We start from the raw sequence: 18295 nt of genomic DNA on the forward strand, positions 1-18295 counted from the left end.
GAAATAATTAGCCAATTAAATCATTTCTTAGGTTCATCTTTCACACTAAAGTTATTAAACGAGCGCTTACAAATACGAGCTTGAGTATTTTCAAGCCAATGCGAATTGTGTCTGATTGGTACACCTTGGGTCTACTATAAGTGTTCAATCAAAACAAGATTTAGTGATATATATATAATCAAAGTCGTAATATCAGTTGGATTGGGTTTTCAATGGTCTAGAAAAATCAATACGGTATTTAGTAAATATGGCATAAAATAAGAAACAAATTGCACCGCGCAGGTAATATAAATATGGCATAAAAAAAGAACCAAATTGCACCATGCAGGTAATAGTCTGATTTCGGGCAAAAGGAAAAAGGTAATGAAGTCTGAGAATTCTCATTGCAAAATTGCTACAAGAAGCTAACTCTACCATTCAAGTTCAGCTCTACATACAAAAGGTTCAGAGAGGGAACTAGGAGTGCATCTCCTCAACACTACATTCATTTTTCTGCCGTGTTAAGTTAGACAATCCGTCGAGAAGAAACCGACGGAACCTCAGAATGTACAGTGGCTGCAACAGACTGCAAGGTTCCTGGAATGCCAAAACCAGCTATAGCTCGAGGGGTTTCTTCTGTTCAACCCTTGCTATGCAAGGGCAAACACAAAGTGAACATTCATCACTAGTCCCGGAAGTTTTACTTATTTGACTCGAAATCACCAGGAATGAACACGGGAAGTTGATGGGAGGCAGTATCCCTTTTGAACCTGGACTCACGAGGCAAATTAAACAGCAGCCTCTCTTGGCCATCTCTGGAACCAGAGCCCCTCTCATTTCTCAGTCCATCCTTAATTGGACCGCGCAAAAGTGGACCACCAAAGAATATTGACTCTCCAGTATATGTTAGCTTTTCTGACTGCTCGACTGGAGGCTTTGCAGGAGGCTGTGAAGGTTCTCGAGGGAGAGGGGCTGGCCTCTTGTCATTACTAGCAGATACAGCATTAGGATTTGATGATCCTCCTTGCATGGACGGCCTTGTACGAGCATCTGAAGCTGATACCGGAACAGACACATACCTTCCAGCTTCTTGGTCCCAAACAACAGATGTTCGTTTAACATCTCTGAGCAGAGAAGCTGCAGGGGCAGGAGCTGAAAGCAATAACGGATCGGTTGTACTATTCCTCTGCACGATCTTCTCATCAAATTCTGAAGAATGTAAGACTTGGTGGTTATGATTAGGGAGTGCAGCCCGAGAAGTTCGGGCCCTCTCCGGGACAATGGCAGCACTGAGATGGCCTAAGCTGTGAGCTTGTGGGAGAGGGCTTAGTGTGACTGATTCATGCACATGGCTCGGACTGCTAAAGCTACTGACACTGTGAGTTCCAGTTTCATACTCGTCCCGGCTACCTTGAGTAGGAGCAAGTGAATTCCTCAATTCATTTCTCATGTCCCTATTTCCTCCGGTATCAGCACTGATACTGCTTCTGACACTCATGTTCTCACTGGAGCTCAATTCAGGATCAAAACGACGGTTATCTATAGGGCGTAGAACAGATGAGGATGCTCTAGCTTTTGCTGCAGCTCTCATGGCTTCACTGGAATCCAATTTTGCAAGTTTCCATGCACTGATCTTAACAGGCCGCTTAGGTCCCTTGTTTCCCTTTTCAACAAAACCAGCTGCATCCGGATCAACTGTTGATGGGACCATTCCAGGCTCTAACTGAGGTGCAACTTCTTCCTGCTCATCAATTCAAAGACAAGTCAGAACATCAGAGTCCCACATTGGGTAAATACAGAACATCAGGCTCTGTATTTACCCGATGTGGGACACCGATACTACATTACATCAGATATAACTATTTAAGCTTAGTCATCGAGAGTAATTTGTTAAATGTATGGCACACAGAAAGTCCCAAAGTAACACAGTGCATAGGATTTTCGTATCAAAAAAATCTATTACCCATTTAAATGGATAGTGAAATGGCAATCAAAGCACCTAATGCACCCGTGTCGAAAGTGATGATGCATCCACCCAGCAGAGTAATATGAACTCTGGAAGCATAAAAATGCCTAATTTTGAAATTCTAGAAAGTTTGGAGTTTGCAGAAACCAAAAAAATACTACTTAATTTTTAGGTATATAATAATGATAAATGGGAGTTAGAGGCGGCAGCAACGAAGGTTGTGAGGCAACAAAGAGACAAACAACTTTTTCTATATATTGTAGTATCATACCAAAAAGAGAGAGCTACAGAAAGATTTTGGATCAATCATCCATAAGGTCAGTGTTATGTGATTTCGTTTGATCGGAATTCCCAAATTTAAACCTTTCTTTTTCATAAGCCTCATTCTTTATCAGAACCATTCAGGTCCAGGCAGGGTAATTCATTAATTAAAACCTATATTGCTTGGACTCTCAAGAAAATGCTGCAGCACCCGTATCGGATCCCCAAAAAAGCATTGCTTCTGGAGGATCCAACGCGCACCACGCAACATTTTTTAAGAGTTGGGGCAACATAGATTAAACTACTCAAGGAGAAACTTAGCCGCTATGGATTACTTTTATGATAAGAAATATAAATTTTAGTTAAAATTATGTGTTTTTTTTATCTTAAAGGACATAATTGTCACTCTTCGGGCCCTAGGTTCACTATTTCTAAGAGATGCTCCATGTAGACAACAGGAGTAGAGGTTTCAAAGAAGCAAACAAAAGAAGGATAAAAGCATCCTATTTGCCAACCAACGGAGACTTGAACTTTCAGTACTTAAAACTTTTTCAGTTGATACTAATAATACCTGATAATCAACAAACACCCTAGGAGGGGTGCACCATGCTCCTTTGTATTGCAGGCCCAAAGAACTTCCACCGCTGAAGCCAGTTGTAGCTGACCCTGATGGAGAGTATACAATGTTTGGCATTTCTTCATCTACAGATGCTCCCGCCGGTGCCTCGCTCATGGCCCTCATAGCTACGACGTACTCGTACGTTGTAATGCCCTGACAGCAAGGTAATTTTGAAAAAGAGAATCAGAATAAGTTTTCACTGCAGATCTTCGAAACTCTATAATGCTACTTTATATATGCTCCAGTTGTGGTTACAGATATAGGAATTTTAAGGCAAAATCTCAAATCTTGACATTGTCCCAAAAAATTCATTTTCCAATTCAAACTACAAAGAGGAAATCATCAAAAATCTACCTTTCTTATCAGTATCATGTGGAAAAAGAAAAGCTCGCCTAAAGGAACACAAGCAAGTAATGAAACTGCTGTACATACAGCCTGCATAAAAAAGTCAATATGCATCACAAATTATGAGCAGGCATTCTTTTCTCATTAAGCAGTCAGAATAGTGAGCTCAGTGCAAGTATATCTCATGTAAAAGTTACCACAACAGTTGCAAATGGAGCCAGGGAAAAACCATTCCCTAGTCTATCAACTATTTCAGCTTCCATATTCTTTTTGTGTACAAAGCATCGTACCATAACAGCAATTCCAACTCCAGCTTCAGTAACAAGCTGCAAAAAAGTGTGAGAGTGATTCACTGATGAAAACACAATCATTCTGTTGTAACTGATTTGCCTCAAACATACCCAGACCAAGCTGGTGGCCATCAGTGATATAAAGGTAACATAGTTTTTCCTCCCAACACAGTTGTTGAGCCACTGTCCATTCAATAAATATGGTTAGCTTCCTGGTAAAAATTATAAAAAAGTGGGTTCCGTAACAGAAATCAGAATAAGATGTACCATAGATGACTGAGATGTATACCCGACAATGGTGATCAAATCCATCCACACATTTATCACAGCTTCGACAATGTTTACTGAACTTGCGCACCTGCAGCACACCAAGCAGTCAGAGTTTATAGGGTGCTATGTCTACGTCGTCCACAAGCACATATGTAAAGTGGTCTACATATCCCGCAATGGGAATCTGCACTGAGTCACATGCCTAAGCCACAAAACTAGGACAGAAACAGAACTAGCATTATCTCGGAGATTTCTTGGTTATTAAAAAAAATGAAAAACTAGGACAGAAACAGAAGGAGCATAAAATGGCCATGTGCTGTTGAGTTTTTCTGCATACACGTGGATGTACTTACCCCGTCCATATTTACAAACTATCAAATCTCTCAATTTGTGCAGCAGATCATGTTGTGAAATAGTCTATGAAGAGTTAAAGTCAAGAGAATGTATGAAGCTATATGTTAAAATGTGTCCGGTTCAGAATAGGTAGGATGTAGAATATTATGTATTTACTTGTGAAAAATAATCACTTACCTCACCTTGCATACAATTATTTACAATAATGTAGCCTAAGACTCCTATTAGAGGAGCTCCTTTAGTACATACTCATTAAAGACAAGTTCTCCATTCTTCTTTATTTTCACAGTTCAATGCAAGAAAGACAATTCCCAGTCCATCTCCTGACTTGAAATCCCCATTCAACGTCATTGTCAATGATATGTTAAGTTGCACGCATAGATATAGTTTTCCCACATATTACATATGATATTAAGATATTGGCATAATAGCATTGTATCAACATAGTTCATCCATGACGTTAGGTTGTTTTCAATCTTATGCTGTTATACATGTGAATTTTAAAATGTGCATCCAAGCCTTTATCGACTTATGTAAATGTTTTCTCTTGTGGCTTATGAAACACATTAAGAGCAACTTTCCATTCATTACTTTCTGCAACTACGGTATCATGCAAGCTTCAAACTATGTCCATCTCAAATGATGAAAAGCACGTGAATCGTGATAAAGAGGGTGTTTGGCTAAGTTTATAAGCTGGGGTCAAATTGGCTTATAAACACTTTTTGGCTTATTGGCTTATAAGCACCTTTTGGCTTATCTACGCGTTTGGTAAACAGTAAACACCCAAAGTGCTTATAAGCTAAAGTCAGCCATAAGTCATAAGCTGGTCACCCCCAACTTATGGCTTTTCAGCTTATAAGCACTTTTAGTTTGACCAAAATTTTTACTAATTTATCCTTAATAATATTTTCTAATTCACAAAATACTTTTCCCAAAATAAATTTCTTGAGTTTCTCTTCATTCCATATTCATTGTTAATTCTTTTCTTACAAAGAAATTTTTTAATTTATAATCTTTTGAAAAAAAAAAATCAAGGGTATTTTAGTCATTTTGACAAAAGAATAGCTTTTCAGCACTTTTTAGTCAAACACATGAACTGCTTATTATCAGTTTCAGCTCTTCTATCCAAACACGTAAATGCTTATTTTAAAAATCAATTCCAACACTAAAAAAAACTTTTCAGCACTTCAAGCTTATCAGCTATTTACAATCAGCTAATCCGAACGGGCTCAAAATCATAAAATACAAAAAAATAAAAAATAGATTATCTACCTCAGCATTGCACAATGTGCAAAACAGAGCATCTTCACCTGCCACTTCCTCCTCAGCAGCTCCATCTGTTTTGCGGCAATCCTCATGTACAAATAAAAAGCAAAAGACTCCTCCAATCCTACAACAACAAGACTTTCTATTCAAAGAAACCACTTGCTTATCTAATCTCCCTGCTTCTAGTTGACCTTTTTTGATAGCGTTAGCAGCGCCAATGGAACTTCTTGAAGCTGACGACAGAGAAGAACGTGCATCATTACTATGTTCATCAAATTTCCCAGGAAGATCTCTTGCAGACAACCCATGATTTGAGTTGGTGTTATTCATTCGTCCAGAATCAAACTTATACATAATGCCTGGATCTGCAGGATTGATTGCAGTACTCCGAACATAAAGAATAAAAACAAGCAATGCCTGCAATATGACATAAGGATCAAGTAACCTTAGGTAAATTTACAAAATAACACTCCCTCAGTTCCATGATTTTAACCAATATTTGACAAGACATGGAGATTAAGAAGCTATTTTGATTTATAATATGGTAGTAATAGAATGAATTCTTTTTCAAAGTTCTTTTTTCCATTTTTAAAGTTTGTTTCATTGTAGAAACATCATATCACGTTTCATTTGAATTTGACCAAATAGTCAAATATTTTGGGGATGTCCAAAAACAGAGAGCTTGTCACATAGATTAGGACAAATTAGCATGCGAAAATAATGAATGAAGATCCAGAGACACGTAATAGAATCAGAGCAGGTTCTCCATGGTCGTCCCAACAATGTCCAGCAACAGTAGGATGAGAATAATAGCATTTAGCCAAATGATGAATGAAGATCCAGATACACATAATTGAAGTTCAGAAAAATGACCAACTAGACGATACTTTCCAAAGAGCCTTTCAAGACCAAATGACCAAGATTTTGTTTGTCTTTTTCTAAACTAACAGCTAAAGAAAGAAGATGCAAGACAAGCATATATAACAGGTACGTATAAAATTACTCGTATCACATACCACTGGTGAATAAACTGCGATTGAAGCATACTCCCAAATGCGCCCTCCGAGGAAAGGGGAGAAGAAAGCATAAAATGCGACTACTAACAAGCAAAATACAGTTATAGCAACAACCTGCAAAATCAAGAGTCCAATATTTAGGCCACATATTGTATAGGCACAACTAAAGTATTTTACACAACTAAGCCAAATTTAAAAGGCCATTGCCATTACATTCTGATAGCAAATCACTGACATTTACAATGGTTGCAAAAGAAAGAAAAACTGAGATCTGTAAACTAAAATTACCAAACAATGTCAGGATTATATGGTGAAGAACTAATTTTCCATTGTCACAAGTTTCCTGAATGTCAGAAACATGATGCATTTCTTTTTCTACTTAAAGAATGTGAATTACCTAAAGATTATCCTTAACTAATATTGACCATTTCCTGTCATTTAAATATTCCTAAATCCATTTCTTAATTTCCAACTGCTGGGAATTAACCTATCCGAAAAAAGATCATCGGTGCCAAGAGGTCGCCAAAATTGATAAGCTATTCGGCCATTTCTTCTTTATGAGGAAAACTTGCAAACTTTTGAAAAAGGAACCAAGATTCACATTACAAATTCCTAGTTATTCTCAAGTTAAACTTCGATAGCATCTTAATCCAAACAAACTCATCAAGGATTTGCATTTATACTTAATGATATCATTGTCCATTGGTGCATATGTAGGCTGATGTCCTACCAAACCATCTCAAACGTTTTATCCTCAATGAGTGCTACTTGCACCTGAACAACTGAACTCCTCAAATTTCACAAGTCACTTACCAGAAGTGTAAGTCACTACTATCTATGAGTAATGACTACTAATAGAGCAATCAGAAGGACAATAATTATCAAATGGGAAAGCAATTATCAAGAGAAATCAGACCTGAAAGGTGTGTGCTGGTAGCTGCCATCCATGTTTCCTCACCATTATCACACTTTCACTTCCACTCAACTCAAAGCAGTGAGGTAATTTTTCTCCCCTTTTCTCCAAAAACACCAATTAACCCACTTTTTTTTCTCCAAATATAAGGCAAGGAGTACAAATTTTCACTAGCAGTTCTTCATCAACCCTAACATTCTAGAATAACAAGTATAAAAAAGGTTCATTCACAAAAAGGGCAATAATACTTGAGGCAATACAAAAAATGGGAAAGAGGTTCGCAAAACACCCAAAAACTATAACCCACTTTTTTCTCCTCCTCCAAATATGAGTCAATTTAGAAGAAAATAAAGTAAAACATTGAAATAATAGAAACTTTGCCACCTTTCTGGTTCAAACTTTCAGCAATTGTTCTTCACATTCAAAATAAGACAAAAGGGACAAAACAAAGGGACAGAAGATGGGTAAAGAGTTGACTGTAAAGAGGGCTATGTTTTTGTTGTTCAATGGAAAAGAGTGGTTATGGAGTGGGAGAATTGGGGAAAACACACACACACACACAGAGTAATAAGGGTTAAAGAGGAAAAAGAGAGTGATTGAAGGGAAGGTGCCTTTCTTGGTGGAAAGATAGTGGAATTGTACATTAATTTGGGGGCTGTTGTGAATGGGACCCACTGCTCTTAATTCTTCTTTTTTGGTGTCTTCCTTTCTACTGTACTATCTTTTGTGTCTACAACTGAATGAAGTCACATATGTGCTGACTTAACATTCTTTTTAAATTAAGGTTTCTAATTCTTTTATAAGGATTTAAGTGGCATTTGGACATATGAATTGTAAAATTTCAAAAGAAAGTGAAATTTTTTTTAAGTAAAAATGGTATTTAAAAATTAGAGTTATGTTTGGACATAAATATGATTTGGGATTGTTTTTGAAGTTTTGTAAGTGATCTGATTGAAAATTTTGAAAAATACCTTTTAGGAGTTTTTAAAATTTCGAAAAATTCCAAAATGAATCTTCAAGTGAAAGTTGGAAATTTTATGAACAAACGCTGATTTCGAAAAAAAAGAAAAATTTCTTATGTCCAAACGGGCTTAAAGTTACTCTTTCCATACCATTTATAAGACACACTTCCCTTTTAGTCGGTTCAAAAAAATAATATTTTGATTATAATTTAATTTTAAAATGTTCATTATAAACCTTAGTCACTCAAATATCTCTGGCTTATTTTAGATCACAAATTTCAAAAGTCTTTCTTTCTTAAACTGTACGTCCAGTTAAATACTAGTATCACATAATCGGAACAGAGAGAATATACATTTTGATAGTGTAAAAACTTTTACAGTATGAATGTATTTTAATATGTTATAAAGATTGCTTCCTATTTTGTAATACACTGTATTTTTATATAATTCAGAATACGTCAATTTGGGGAGATGAGCATTAAACTGATTTTAAATAACAAAAGAGAATCTTAGTGACTAGGAGCATGGGAAAAGGTAAAACAAAAAGAAAAGAAGAAGAAAGCCAAGCTGTAGTACATGTTTCCTATTTAGTCCACCCTCAATTTACAATTTGATAATAGGTGCTAAACCGATCCAGAGTGAAAGTCAATAATTTAGCCAATAGAAAAAAATATTTAAATTATATACAGTGACACTAAAAAATATCTGCATACTATTAATAAATTTTAATGTGTGATAGTAGATACTTACCATTTTTGTTAGATTATCAATTTATTTTTCATCAAGAGTTTTACGTGTTATTTTTCCTAATAAGTAACTTAATTGTGTAAATATTTTTTACATCGTAAATGCATAGAAATTAAACTTACAAAAAAAAAAGTGATTCTCTCTTTCTGTTTATTTTACCATTCGTATTAAAAACAAATTACCTATATCAGGATAGTGGCTAGAGGTGAAGGAATTTCATTCACCTCAAAGCACTCTTTTTGGTGGTGAAAGAGTTATTCTCCCTAAGCTCATTTAATATGACAGAACTTTTCGTTAGGTAGTTAAAAATCCATTTTCAACTACACCTTTTGAAACATTTTTAAAATGTTTGTTATCAGAAAATATTGATGTATATAATTTTATATAATTTTAAATACGTAATTTATTTCAAAAAAAAAAAAAATTAAAGAATTGATGTCTTGATTTCACTTGAATATAAATGTTTTGACTCGTTTCCGAACCTCACTCTTTTTGTAACAAGGGAATGAAACACATGGAAGAATACAGTCCTTACCCAAAACATACATTAACTTGAGGGATGCTGATATTTTCTATTAATGTTATAATATGAAAAAGAGCTAACTTAAGCATATGGGTAAAAGTGGCATCCAATTTGATGCAAGCTGTTCTCTCCTACAATCATAATACAAGAAAATAAAATCCTTTCTGAATGCTTTTATGGACTCTCGTCCTCATGGAATATACGCCTCAACTTTGTCATTATGATTGGTCATAATTTGCTAAGAATAATGCAGTTGCCAGAATTGTTGACTGTGATAGGATATTATTATCCTTAATTCAAACAATTGACCTCTTCTTTAATTTGCACCACAAGCCAGTCTTCGTATGAATAGTTGCTCCGGTAACTAGTTCTACAGACTCAGGAGATCCTCTCAGCTCTATATCAAACTTCTGCAGCAACATAGCCAATGCTATTGTTGATTCCATAAGTGCAAACTGGTCACCAACACATTTTCTTGGTCCCCCACCAAAAGGCAAGAAAGCAAAGTCTGATATAATCTGATCATGAGAACGATAAACCACATTGGTAAAAACAAAGAAACTGGAAATGGATCTGCTGTAAAAATAGCTGAGAAACAGAATGGCACCTCATTTGGGTATAATGCTCCAGGACTTCTAGATGGATCAAAACCTGCCCACCCTTCAATGGAACTTTCCTTTGGTACTAGGAACCTCTCAGGTTCAAATTCATCAGGTTTGTCCCAAAAATATGGTGATCTATGAAGATTATATACCTGCATATATGGATGTGCTCAAGAGTAAATTGAATTCATCTATATTGCCAACCACTAGTTCAAGTTGTAAAGACTCAAGAACACAGTAGTATAGAAACTCATTAATTAGAGAAAAATATCAAAGTAAAGGTAAAGAATTGCAGACTGACAGATAGGAAAACATCAGTGCCAGCTGGAATTTCGTATCCATCCTTGTCACCATTATAGCCCCCTGTAGAGTTGATAACAATAGGGTGGGAAAGTTTAACCACAATGATCATACTCTATTCACAGGGTTTTGACCCGTTGATAAAAAATCAAAACAAGTGGAAAAACATGCCAGAGAAAATAACTGCTTGCAAATGGAAAGAGAGCCACTTATCCAATACAACAAAAAAATAAAAAAAAGGATGAAGGAAAGAGAGCCTATAATCAAAACTAAGAGATAATCAAATCAGCAATGGGGATCTTACCGGGTAGTTTATCTGATTTAAGGGAGCGTCTAATAAGTAGCGGAGGTTGTGGATACAAGCGCAGAGATTCCACAACAATAAGCCGCAAATATCTGATAGCATGGAAATATGATATAGCATCAAGAAGCATTACAGGTCATGCAAAAGAAATCCTAAAATTTTCTGCATCCAAACTGATAGGTAATCTTTAAGAACTTCATCTAACTGCTAACAGTACTATATCAGCAGTCCGTCTTTTCAATTCAGCTGTATATCAAGCCTTCGTTTGCCTTTCTATGATTTTAGTAATTACTTCATTCCACATGATTTTACCTTCTTCTTCCTCTATTTTCCAGGTGAATTATTGTTAATGTTTTCAGCTGTACAGCCATGTCTTCCTCATAAGGTCTAACCAACATAACTCTATTTAGTCTCTATAATCACTGTTTTAACTATTAGCCAGACATTCTTCATTCCTTTCCTTATTTTCAGATTGCACATCATCCATTGTGACATTCTTACGTAATGTATTACTTAATTCAAGAGAGCAGCAAAATTAGATAATTTCATATGGTTCTGTTGCCTCATTTGATACCAAAGCAATTGTTTGTTACTTTGACATCTCAATATAGATAACAAAAACATACCTACAACTTAAGAAAATATTTCATCTTTAAACTAAGGAAAGAGTAAGCATACCACCTATATTAACAAGAAGCATAGTCCCACGAAGGGGAAGTACAGAGGTTTACATTTTGAATGCAGACGCCAAAAGAAGTGATTGCTCCTTGTACAGGAAGCAGTATCGTAAGCTCGATAACTTACTCTAATTTTTTAAGAGACTCAAAGGTTGTCCTTCCTTGACCAAGCACCGCATCAATCTCTGACTGCGCTTTCTTCATTTTGACTGGATGCTTCAGGATAATTTATCAAAGTGACATTAGCCACAATGCCCATGGTCCACTTTTTAGGAATTTGGGGTAGAAGGAATCGACTTAGGAAGATCCATTAAAATTGAAGCAAAAAAATTGGGAAGTGGCAAATAAGGGAATGAACAAGTACATTTTACGTAAGGGACTTGTAAATTCCCTGTGCAAACTAGTTTACGTAAAATTCAAACATCTACAACCTTTAGTGTGACAAATTCTTGTTTATGTATTTCATTTTTTGCAACAGTATAAAACATTTTTAATTTGGGTTGTAATGAACCATACTTGTGCTAGAAGGAAAACAGCCCACGTAAGAACAGCAGCAGTTGTTTCATGTCCAGCAATCAGCATCGTCATCAAGTCATCTCTTAGCTGTCCAAAGAAATTAGTGACAGGGCTGAGATAGATATGTACAGTAAACTACTAACATTCCATGAATTTTGGTCCACAAAAGAGATCCCATGAATACTCTCATGCACTTCTATTATGTTATTGAGGAATCAATCCTACTTTTATAAATAAAATATACATAAATTTGGTGATTGTGACAATTTGCTCTCACTTTATGACCAAAAAACTTATAGAAAGGGAATCAGATATTTTACCTGACGATCATCAACATCCACACCCCTCATATCAACTAAAAACCGCAAAAGACTTGCATCCTGCAAACTTTAGAAGTTACAATGCCAAGACTCACTGATCTGGATTTTGCAACGCTGTGTAAAAAATTTTACACTACAGCATACCACCCAAAAGTAAAATAATTAGAAGATGAAGAGGAAAAAGAAACAAAAACCTTAAGATTTAAGTAATCCCTTTGCTGTAGTTTCTCGACATCTGCTTCCTGCGACAGAATTCAACAAGAATTAAGCCAAGACAGGATAAAACAAGAATTAAGCTAAGACAGAATATAAAAAACATTAAGCTAAGACAGAATACAACAAAGAATTAAGCTAACATGCAGTATAACTCTTAACTTTAAAAATATCTGCGGAGGTCCTTTATTTGTTTATTTTTTCTCAAGGTAATTCATTTCACATCTACAGCTACAGAGAATGGGAGGCTATTCCAATCTTTGCAAAAAATCTACTGCTGCGCATTATCCAAAAAAATAAGGTTTTCGCCTCACAAGCAAATTAAGAAAGAAGATATCAGACAAACTAAGTGTCACGCTCAGCTAGTTTCCTTGTTATTTATGTGCCTGCTTGCTGGTTGATGGTTAGTTGTTTAAGTGGACTGCACCTTTTCATCCAGTCCAGTCATATATACAAAACATTTTAATGACATTAGTTAATCATGTGTGCATAGGAGTTAGTTTCTTATTTTAGTTTTTCTTTCTCCTTCATATTCATCAACCACTCTTGACTAAAATATAACAGTAGAGTTAAACAAAATTTTCATTATTATATAGAATAATGATTGTTTTGAATATCACCTATATTCTTCTTAAACTCTGTTCATCTTTTTGTACTTTTTCCCTTATGGCTAGAAGGGGGAGGGGTGACTATGTCCGGCTGTCTGGGAAATTTAAACATTATCAGAAAGTAGCATAGTTCTTTCCGATAACAATCACTCAATCAACTAAGCCACAATCTAATTTAGTTGGGGTCAACTATATTAATCCTGTGTCCATTCTGCTCTATTCAGGTCCATTTTGTTTCAGTATTATATATTTTGTTTTTAAGGTTAATTGGGGGTCTTCAAAACTAAAGAGTCCAAAACTCATATTTACCCGTACACGAGCATGCGAGTCACTAAACAAATTAAAAGGATTCTTGACTAACATCAATTAACAATGTAACAAAACAATGTTGCTATGCACCCAAAGATATGCCTGACTATTTCACTTGCAGAATTTATTTTAACAATGCAAGTGTTATTGGCTTGTGATATACGATAATAATCCTAAAGCATACAGATGATCAAACAGGCTTGGCGTAGCATGAATATCAAACCATACTAATATATGGAAGTACAATCTGATGAGTGGTAAGGTGCATGTTGTGGAATAAACCAATTATCAACAAGGCATTAAATCGAGTAAATAAGTCCAAAGGAAGCTTCTATTATCGACAGTTGTCTACAAAATGTGAAATTTCTAAATGCTTAGATAATGGCAGTGTTCATCCTCTCACCTCCCTGGTCTCTTTTGCATTTTGTATAAGTCCATCAAGGCAGTCATTGATGACCTTCAGATCATTCTGGAACTTTCGCTGCCGAGGAACTAGCCATCTTGCCAGAGGAATTTTCCAATAGGGGATGTAGAAAGTAGAACGATGCTCAGCTTCGAAAAGAGTACCATATACTGCCTGCAAATTTCATGAAAAAAGAAAAACTCTCAGTTTTTCATATGGAGGAAGAAGGTGAGAAAGGGGTGGGGAAAAACATGGAATGCTAATAATAGTCTTAATGATTCAGCATATTGAGAAAGTAAAGGTAGCATCTTCATAAAACCAACAAATACAGTTACATAGTCAGACCTGAATAACTGGAGACTCTTTAGTGATGGAACCAAAGTCATAATTGAAAACACCAAGCCCTATAATATCTAGTGCTAAATTTGAGAATTCTGCCTCGAGATCCAACTCAATTGCTTTCCCTCCTCGTGACTCTTCTTGTTCAAGAAGCTTATCAAATTTCAACACAGTTCTATCAGCACAGTCAGTGAACAATCTAGCCATAGCTTCCAGGTATGATGAGTGGAATCCAGGAGCAATAACTGTCAATCACATTCACAGGAGAGCTAATCAAAATATTTGAAGTGTGCATATGTCTTAAGTACGTGAATCCACACATTTGTATGCATACATGTACATATAGATAGAGAAGTACAAAGGAAAAAGGAAAATGTATGCACATATGACTGATCACAAATGCTTAGATTAATTTGTCTCAGAACTCCTTTACCTCGAAATATGGAGTCAAAGAAAAAGGCATAAATTACCGAGATGAACCTTTTTCTCTTTCGCTACACATCATTTTCTTGCAAAGTAGGGAACTTAAGTCTCTCTTTTTTGTTTTTGCCTTTTTTATTTATGTCATCTTTTTCTTGTTTTTTGTTTGCATTAAGGTGGGAGGAGGGGGAGTCTAAGTCTGCTAAATGCCACCAGGCCTTGTAATCGATAGGATTGTTTGCTTGTAGAGAACTGAAGCAGAACAGGACTCATCTCTCAAATTTATTATTGGTTGGAGCATCCTCCTCTGTAAGACCTTCATTGGTGGCATTCTCATCTATTAGTCATTTTTCAATCTCATTTGACTAGTGATGAATATCATGATGATACTTTTGTGTTTCTGGAACACTGGAACAAATCACTGTCTAACTTAGAATCGTAAAGGAAAGCTGAAAGCAGCGGTCCCACCCCTAATAACGAAAAGGCTATTAGATGACTTTGATGTCAGATATCATTCAAATTATCCGGTTACAAAGGCATTGCACTTCTCTTGCATAACCAATTTATCACAATTGGGAACCATTCTATTTGACCATTCAGAGAACAGGTATCATACGATATAAGAAACCACTATTCTTAATCATGGAAAAGTCCAGTTGTGGTCAAGAATGACCATCAAATCAATAAGCATCATGTTTTTAATGCAACGGGTACTGATCACGAAGAAAACAATGAATCACAGTCCAACTTGACCACATTAACCGATATGTGCATCAATAATTTCTACTGCAGGATTATTGGCAACACTTAGCAGATTTTATGCTGAAAAAAAGTGGACAGAACCAGGGCCAACCCCATAAGAGGACATGCTTAAATTACCTCTTCTCCTCTGTTTCCAAGTATCAAGGTCAGCAGGTATCAGCCCTTTTCCCATGATTGGTTCCAAGATTTCAGCAAGGACCCCCTGGTTAGAAATAAGAAGACTCGGATTACAACATAAAATAGGTAAGCTGTCTGAAATTCTTGCTATTGCCACTAAAAAGAAAATTATGCCAGTATATGCTTTAAATTCTATCAGCAAAATGCAGGTATCAACAAGACTTCCCTTTCTAACTAACAATTTTTTTCTACCTAACAATTAAAAAGAAAAAAAGAAAGGTCATCAACAAGTTCTTAAATAACCATTGCTTTTCTTTAAAACAAAAAAGGCCTGGAATTACTATGGCTTAAAGTTGATAGAAGATAATGGACATACATGCAATAAAAAAGAAAATGTAAATATGTAATATCAAGGTCAGCTTGAGTTCTTGTATACGGTAACTTTCTCCAAGGAACCAAGATAATTAAATTGGATGCCCCCTATAACAAAGTAACAACCTATTGAGAGCCATGGAGCAATTACTAGTCGTCCAAAGGTTCCACTAATACTCGATTTTTCATATTGATTTAAAGATAAAGCCAAATCTAATAAGCAATTCAGATAGTTAACTTTTAATCAGATCTTAACTCCCACATAGGCCAATTGCATCACTTCTATGCAGTAGAAGGGGTCAATTGGTTTTTTGGCTCTTTACAAATGTATTTTTAGTTTTATGACCCTATCTCTTTTTTTACACATGGGAGATTTACTTTTACACGTAAGAGAGTGTCTTTTACACAAAGATTTAAAAAGGTCATTTTCTTAAATTCAAAATTGTAAAGGGGCATGATGTACAAATAGCACCAGTAGAAGCAGTAAAATGCAATTTAAAGAATATAAGAAAACTATCAATTATATATTTATATAAGAAGTAAGATGATGTGAAAGCCAACAGGCAACAGCTGATAAGCAGAGACAAGTTAAGATATGAGCACATACAAGTGCAGGCATGACCTTAGATATGTTAAAGAATGAGCAAAAGAGTTACAAAGAACAAAAGGGTAGGAGGTTTTCTGGGGGGAGAGAGAGAGAGAGAGAGAGAGAGAGAGAGAGAGAGAGAGAGAGAGAGAGAGAGAGAGAGAGAGAGAGAGAGAGAGAGCGGCGGTGAAATTTTATATTTGGCCATTCAGCACAAACAGTGGGCAAATAGCCGTTACGCGTCTCCATCACACCGGATTGCTCCTCCTTAAGTGGGAGGATAGGCGCATTGGATACATTATAATAAATAAATGGGAACCAAAAAGAAAAAGAATAATATATTATTTCAATTTTCAGTTAAAGAATCTTTTCCTAACTGTGCGTGTACACAAGTTGAAGTTAAAGAGTGACCAGTACCAAGAATTTGAATTTGCCGCCCTAAAAATAGTGAAATAACTTAACTCATATGATAAAAGAAAAAATCAAAGGAATTCAGGTATAGGTATTCAATAAAATTAAATTGTGGGTTCTTTTCACTGGCTATTTCCCTCCACTTCTCTGCCTTCTCTTCAGTTCCGTATTCTATCCATACAATTCACAAATTCACAACATAGCTGGTTTTGAGGTGGGAAATGGCACATGGGTCCTTTAGCAGCAGCACATGTCTTGTTTGAATCGACGGAATAATTTGTTGTTCCTCAAGATTCTGCATTTCCCTTTCTTCAAGTCTTACTCTATCTTTCTACCCCTAAAACGGCTTCAATCAGGCTACTCTCTTCTCACTTTCACACCTTCTTTAGAAACAGTGAAAATGATGAGAACTAACTTATGAATTCAATATTTTTAGTCAAGATGGAATCGAGTACTACTGTCTCCCCTTCTCTGAACATTACTTTAAATACTTACTCCCCGTTTCAATTAAGTGATTAGTTGAATTAGCACGTGCTTAAAAAAAAACGAAGAATCATCTTAAACATGACATAACCATTTGTGTCGCTATACAAAGTAATTCATTAGATTTGTTCCAAATATAGGAAACATGACATTATTGTTGGACAGAATTTGAGGATTCAAATAGTAATCCTCTTAATCTTTTTATTAGTATTTAGTGATTATTTTTGCGGGACATATTTTTTGCTGAATTTGAAGGATTATTATGAAATCAGATGGCATGTCCACAAGCATCAGATAAACCAAAAACAAAGATGAATTATATTGATAAAGCTAGGCAACCTCCTCACTATATGCTGTTGAGTGGGGGAAGGCATTGGTCCAATTGGCCTATTTGGAAGCGCAGTCGTCTGATCCTTTTGACGCCATTATCTTCTCATTTATGTTGGTTCATAAAGGTAAGCCTTTAGTATATAATGCTCTCTTATCCCTGCATTCATTTGAGCAAAAGCACACGGATTTCATTGTCTGTTTCTTTTATTTCTGTTCTTTACAATGGTCAGAGGGCACCAGGATACTGTTTGATGATATCTCTCTGCGAGTTTGGTGGTTTGTAAAGCTTTATCAATGAAAGAAAAATATTTCAAATTTCTAGAAAATTGAGAAAATATAAGACATAAATATCAAGGAGGAAAGGAGACTGATAATTTTCATTTATGTTTTATGTCTACGCCAACAGGATTACTTTTATTGTTACCACTTGTTAAGAAATGAATTAGTTACTCAGAACAAAGGCCCAACATGTGTTTAATCTTTCCTCATACTAAATAATATGGCAATCAAGAACTTGGCATTTGATATGTTGAGTACTTTATTCACATCATGTGCCTAATCTTTTTAAGTAGAAAAAGATGAATTTGTGTTTCCACTAGAAACTATCTAAACAATACCATAGGACTTTTCTAGCATTTTTGTCGCCCCTTTTTATCTTTGTGAAATTTAATTTCTTTCCTTCTTTTGATTGAGCTTTACAGTATGGGAATCA

The 18295-nt window shown here is 35.6% G+C and overlaps 2 protein-coding genes across 2 annotated transcripts; both read right to left on the minus strand.

Moving 5' to 3' along the window:
- Window positions 1-272: 272 nt before the first annotated feature.
- On the minus strand, window positions 273-7919 carry LOC109217398 (probable protein S-acyltransferase 19). Its single transcript, XM_019381637.1, has 10 exons — window positions 7664-7919; window positions 7283-7477; window positions 6367-6480; window positions 5357-5767; window positions 3750-3818; window positions 3572-3643; window positions 3368-3496; window positions 3180-3260; window positions 2778-2978; window positions 273-1720 (listed from the first exon to the last, which is right to left on the minus strand). Exons 2-10 carry the CDS (start codon window positions 7325-7327, stop codon window positions 680-682), a joined length of 2163 nt encoding a protein of 720 aa, XP_019237182.1. The 5' UTR covers window positions 7328-7477; window positions 7664-7919; the 3' UTR covers window positions 273-679.
- Window positions 7920-9438: 1519 nt separating this feature from the next.
- Window positions 9439-15486, minus strand: LOC109217399 (cytochrome P450 97B2, chloroplastic; the record flags this gene model as incomplete). The annotated part of the gene is given in 11 exon segments (XM_019381639.1): window positions 9439-10029; window positions 10119-10265; window positions 10415-10476; window positions 10718-10809; window positions 11522-11610; window positions 11911-11997; window positions 12231-12290; window positions 12425-12472; window positions 13764-13937; window positions 14109-14347; window positions 15402-15486. Coding segments are annotated over 11 exon segments (1305 nt in total), but the record flags the coding sequence as incomplete, so codon positions are not given.
- Between the last annotated feature and the right edge of the window lie 2809 nt (window positions 15487-18295).

This window comes from Nicotiana attenuata, unplaced genomic scaffold, assembly GCF_001879085.1.
Source record: "Nicotiana attenuata strain UT unplaced genomic scaffold, NIATTr2, whole genome shotgun sequence".
Taxonomy (NCBI): Eukaryota; Viridiplantae; Streptophyta; class Magnoliopsida; order Solanales; family Solanaceae; genus Nicotiana; species Nicotiana attenuata.

What these genes read in the sequence shown, in the direction of transcription:
- LOC109217398 (XM_019381637.1), bottom strand. Translation starts at nt 7,327, where the DNA reads ATGGTGAGGAAACATGGATGGCAGCTACCAGCACACACCTTTCAG. An exon ending in GATTTGATCACCATTGTCGG is followed by an intron (nt 3,644 to 3,749) that starts GTATACATCTCA and finishes TTGAATGGACAG; the next exon opens with TGGCTCAACAACTGTGTTGG. An exon ending in TGGCCACCAGCTTGGTCTGG is followed by an intron (nt 3,497 to 3,571) that starts GTATGTTTGAGG and finishes ACTTTTTTGCAG; the next exon opens with CTTGTTACTGAAGCTGGAGT.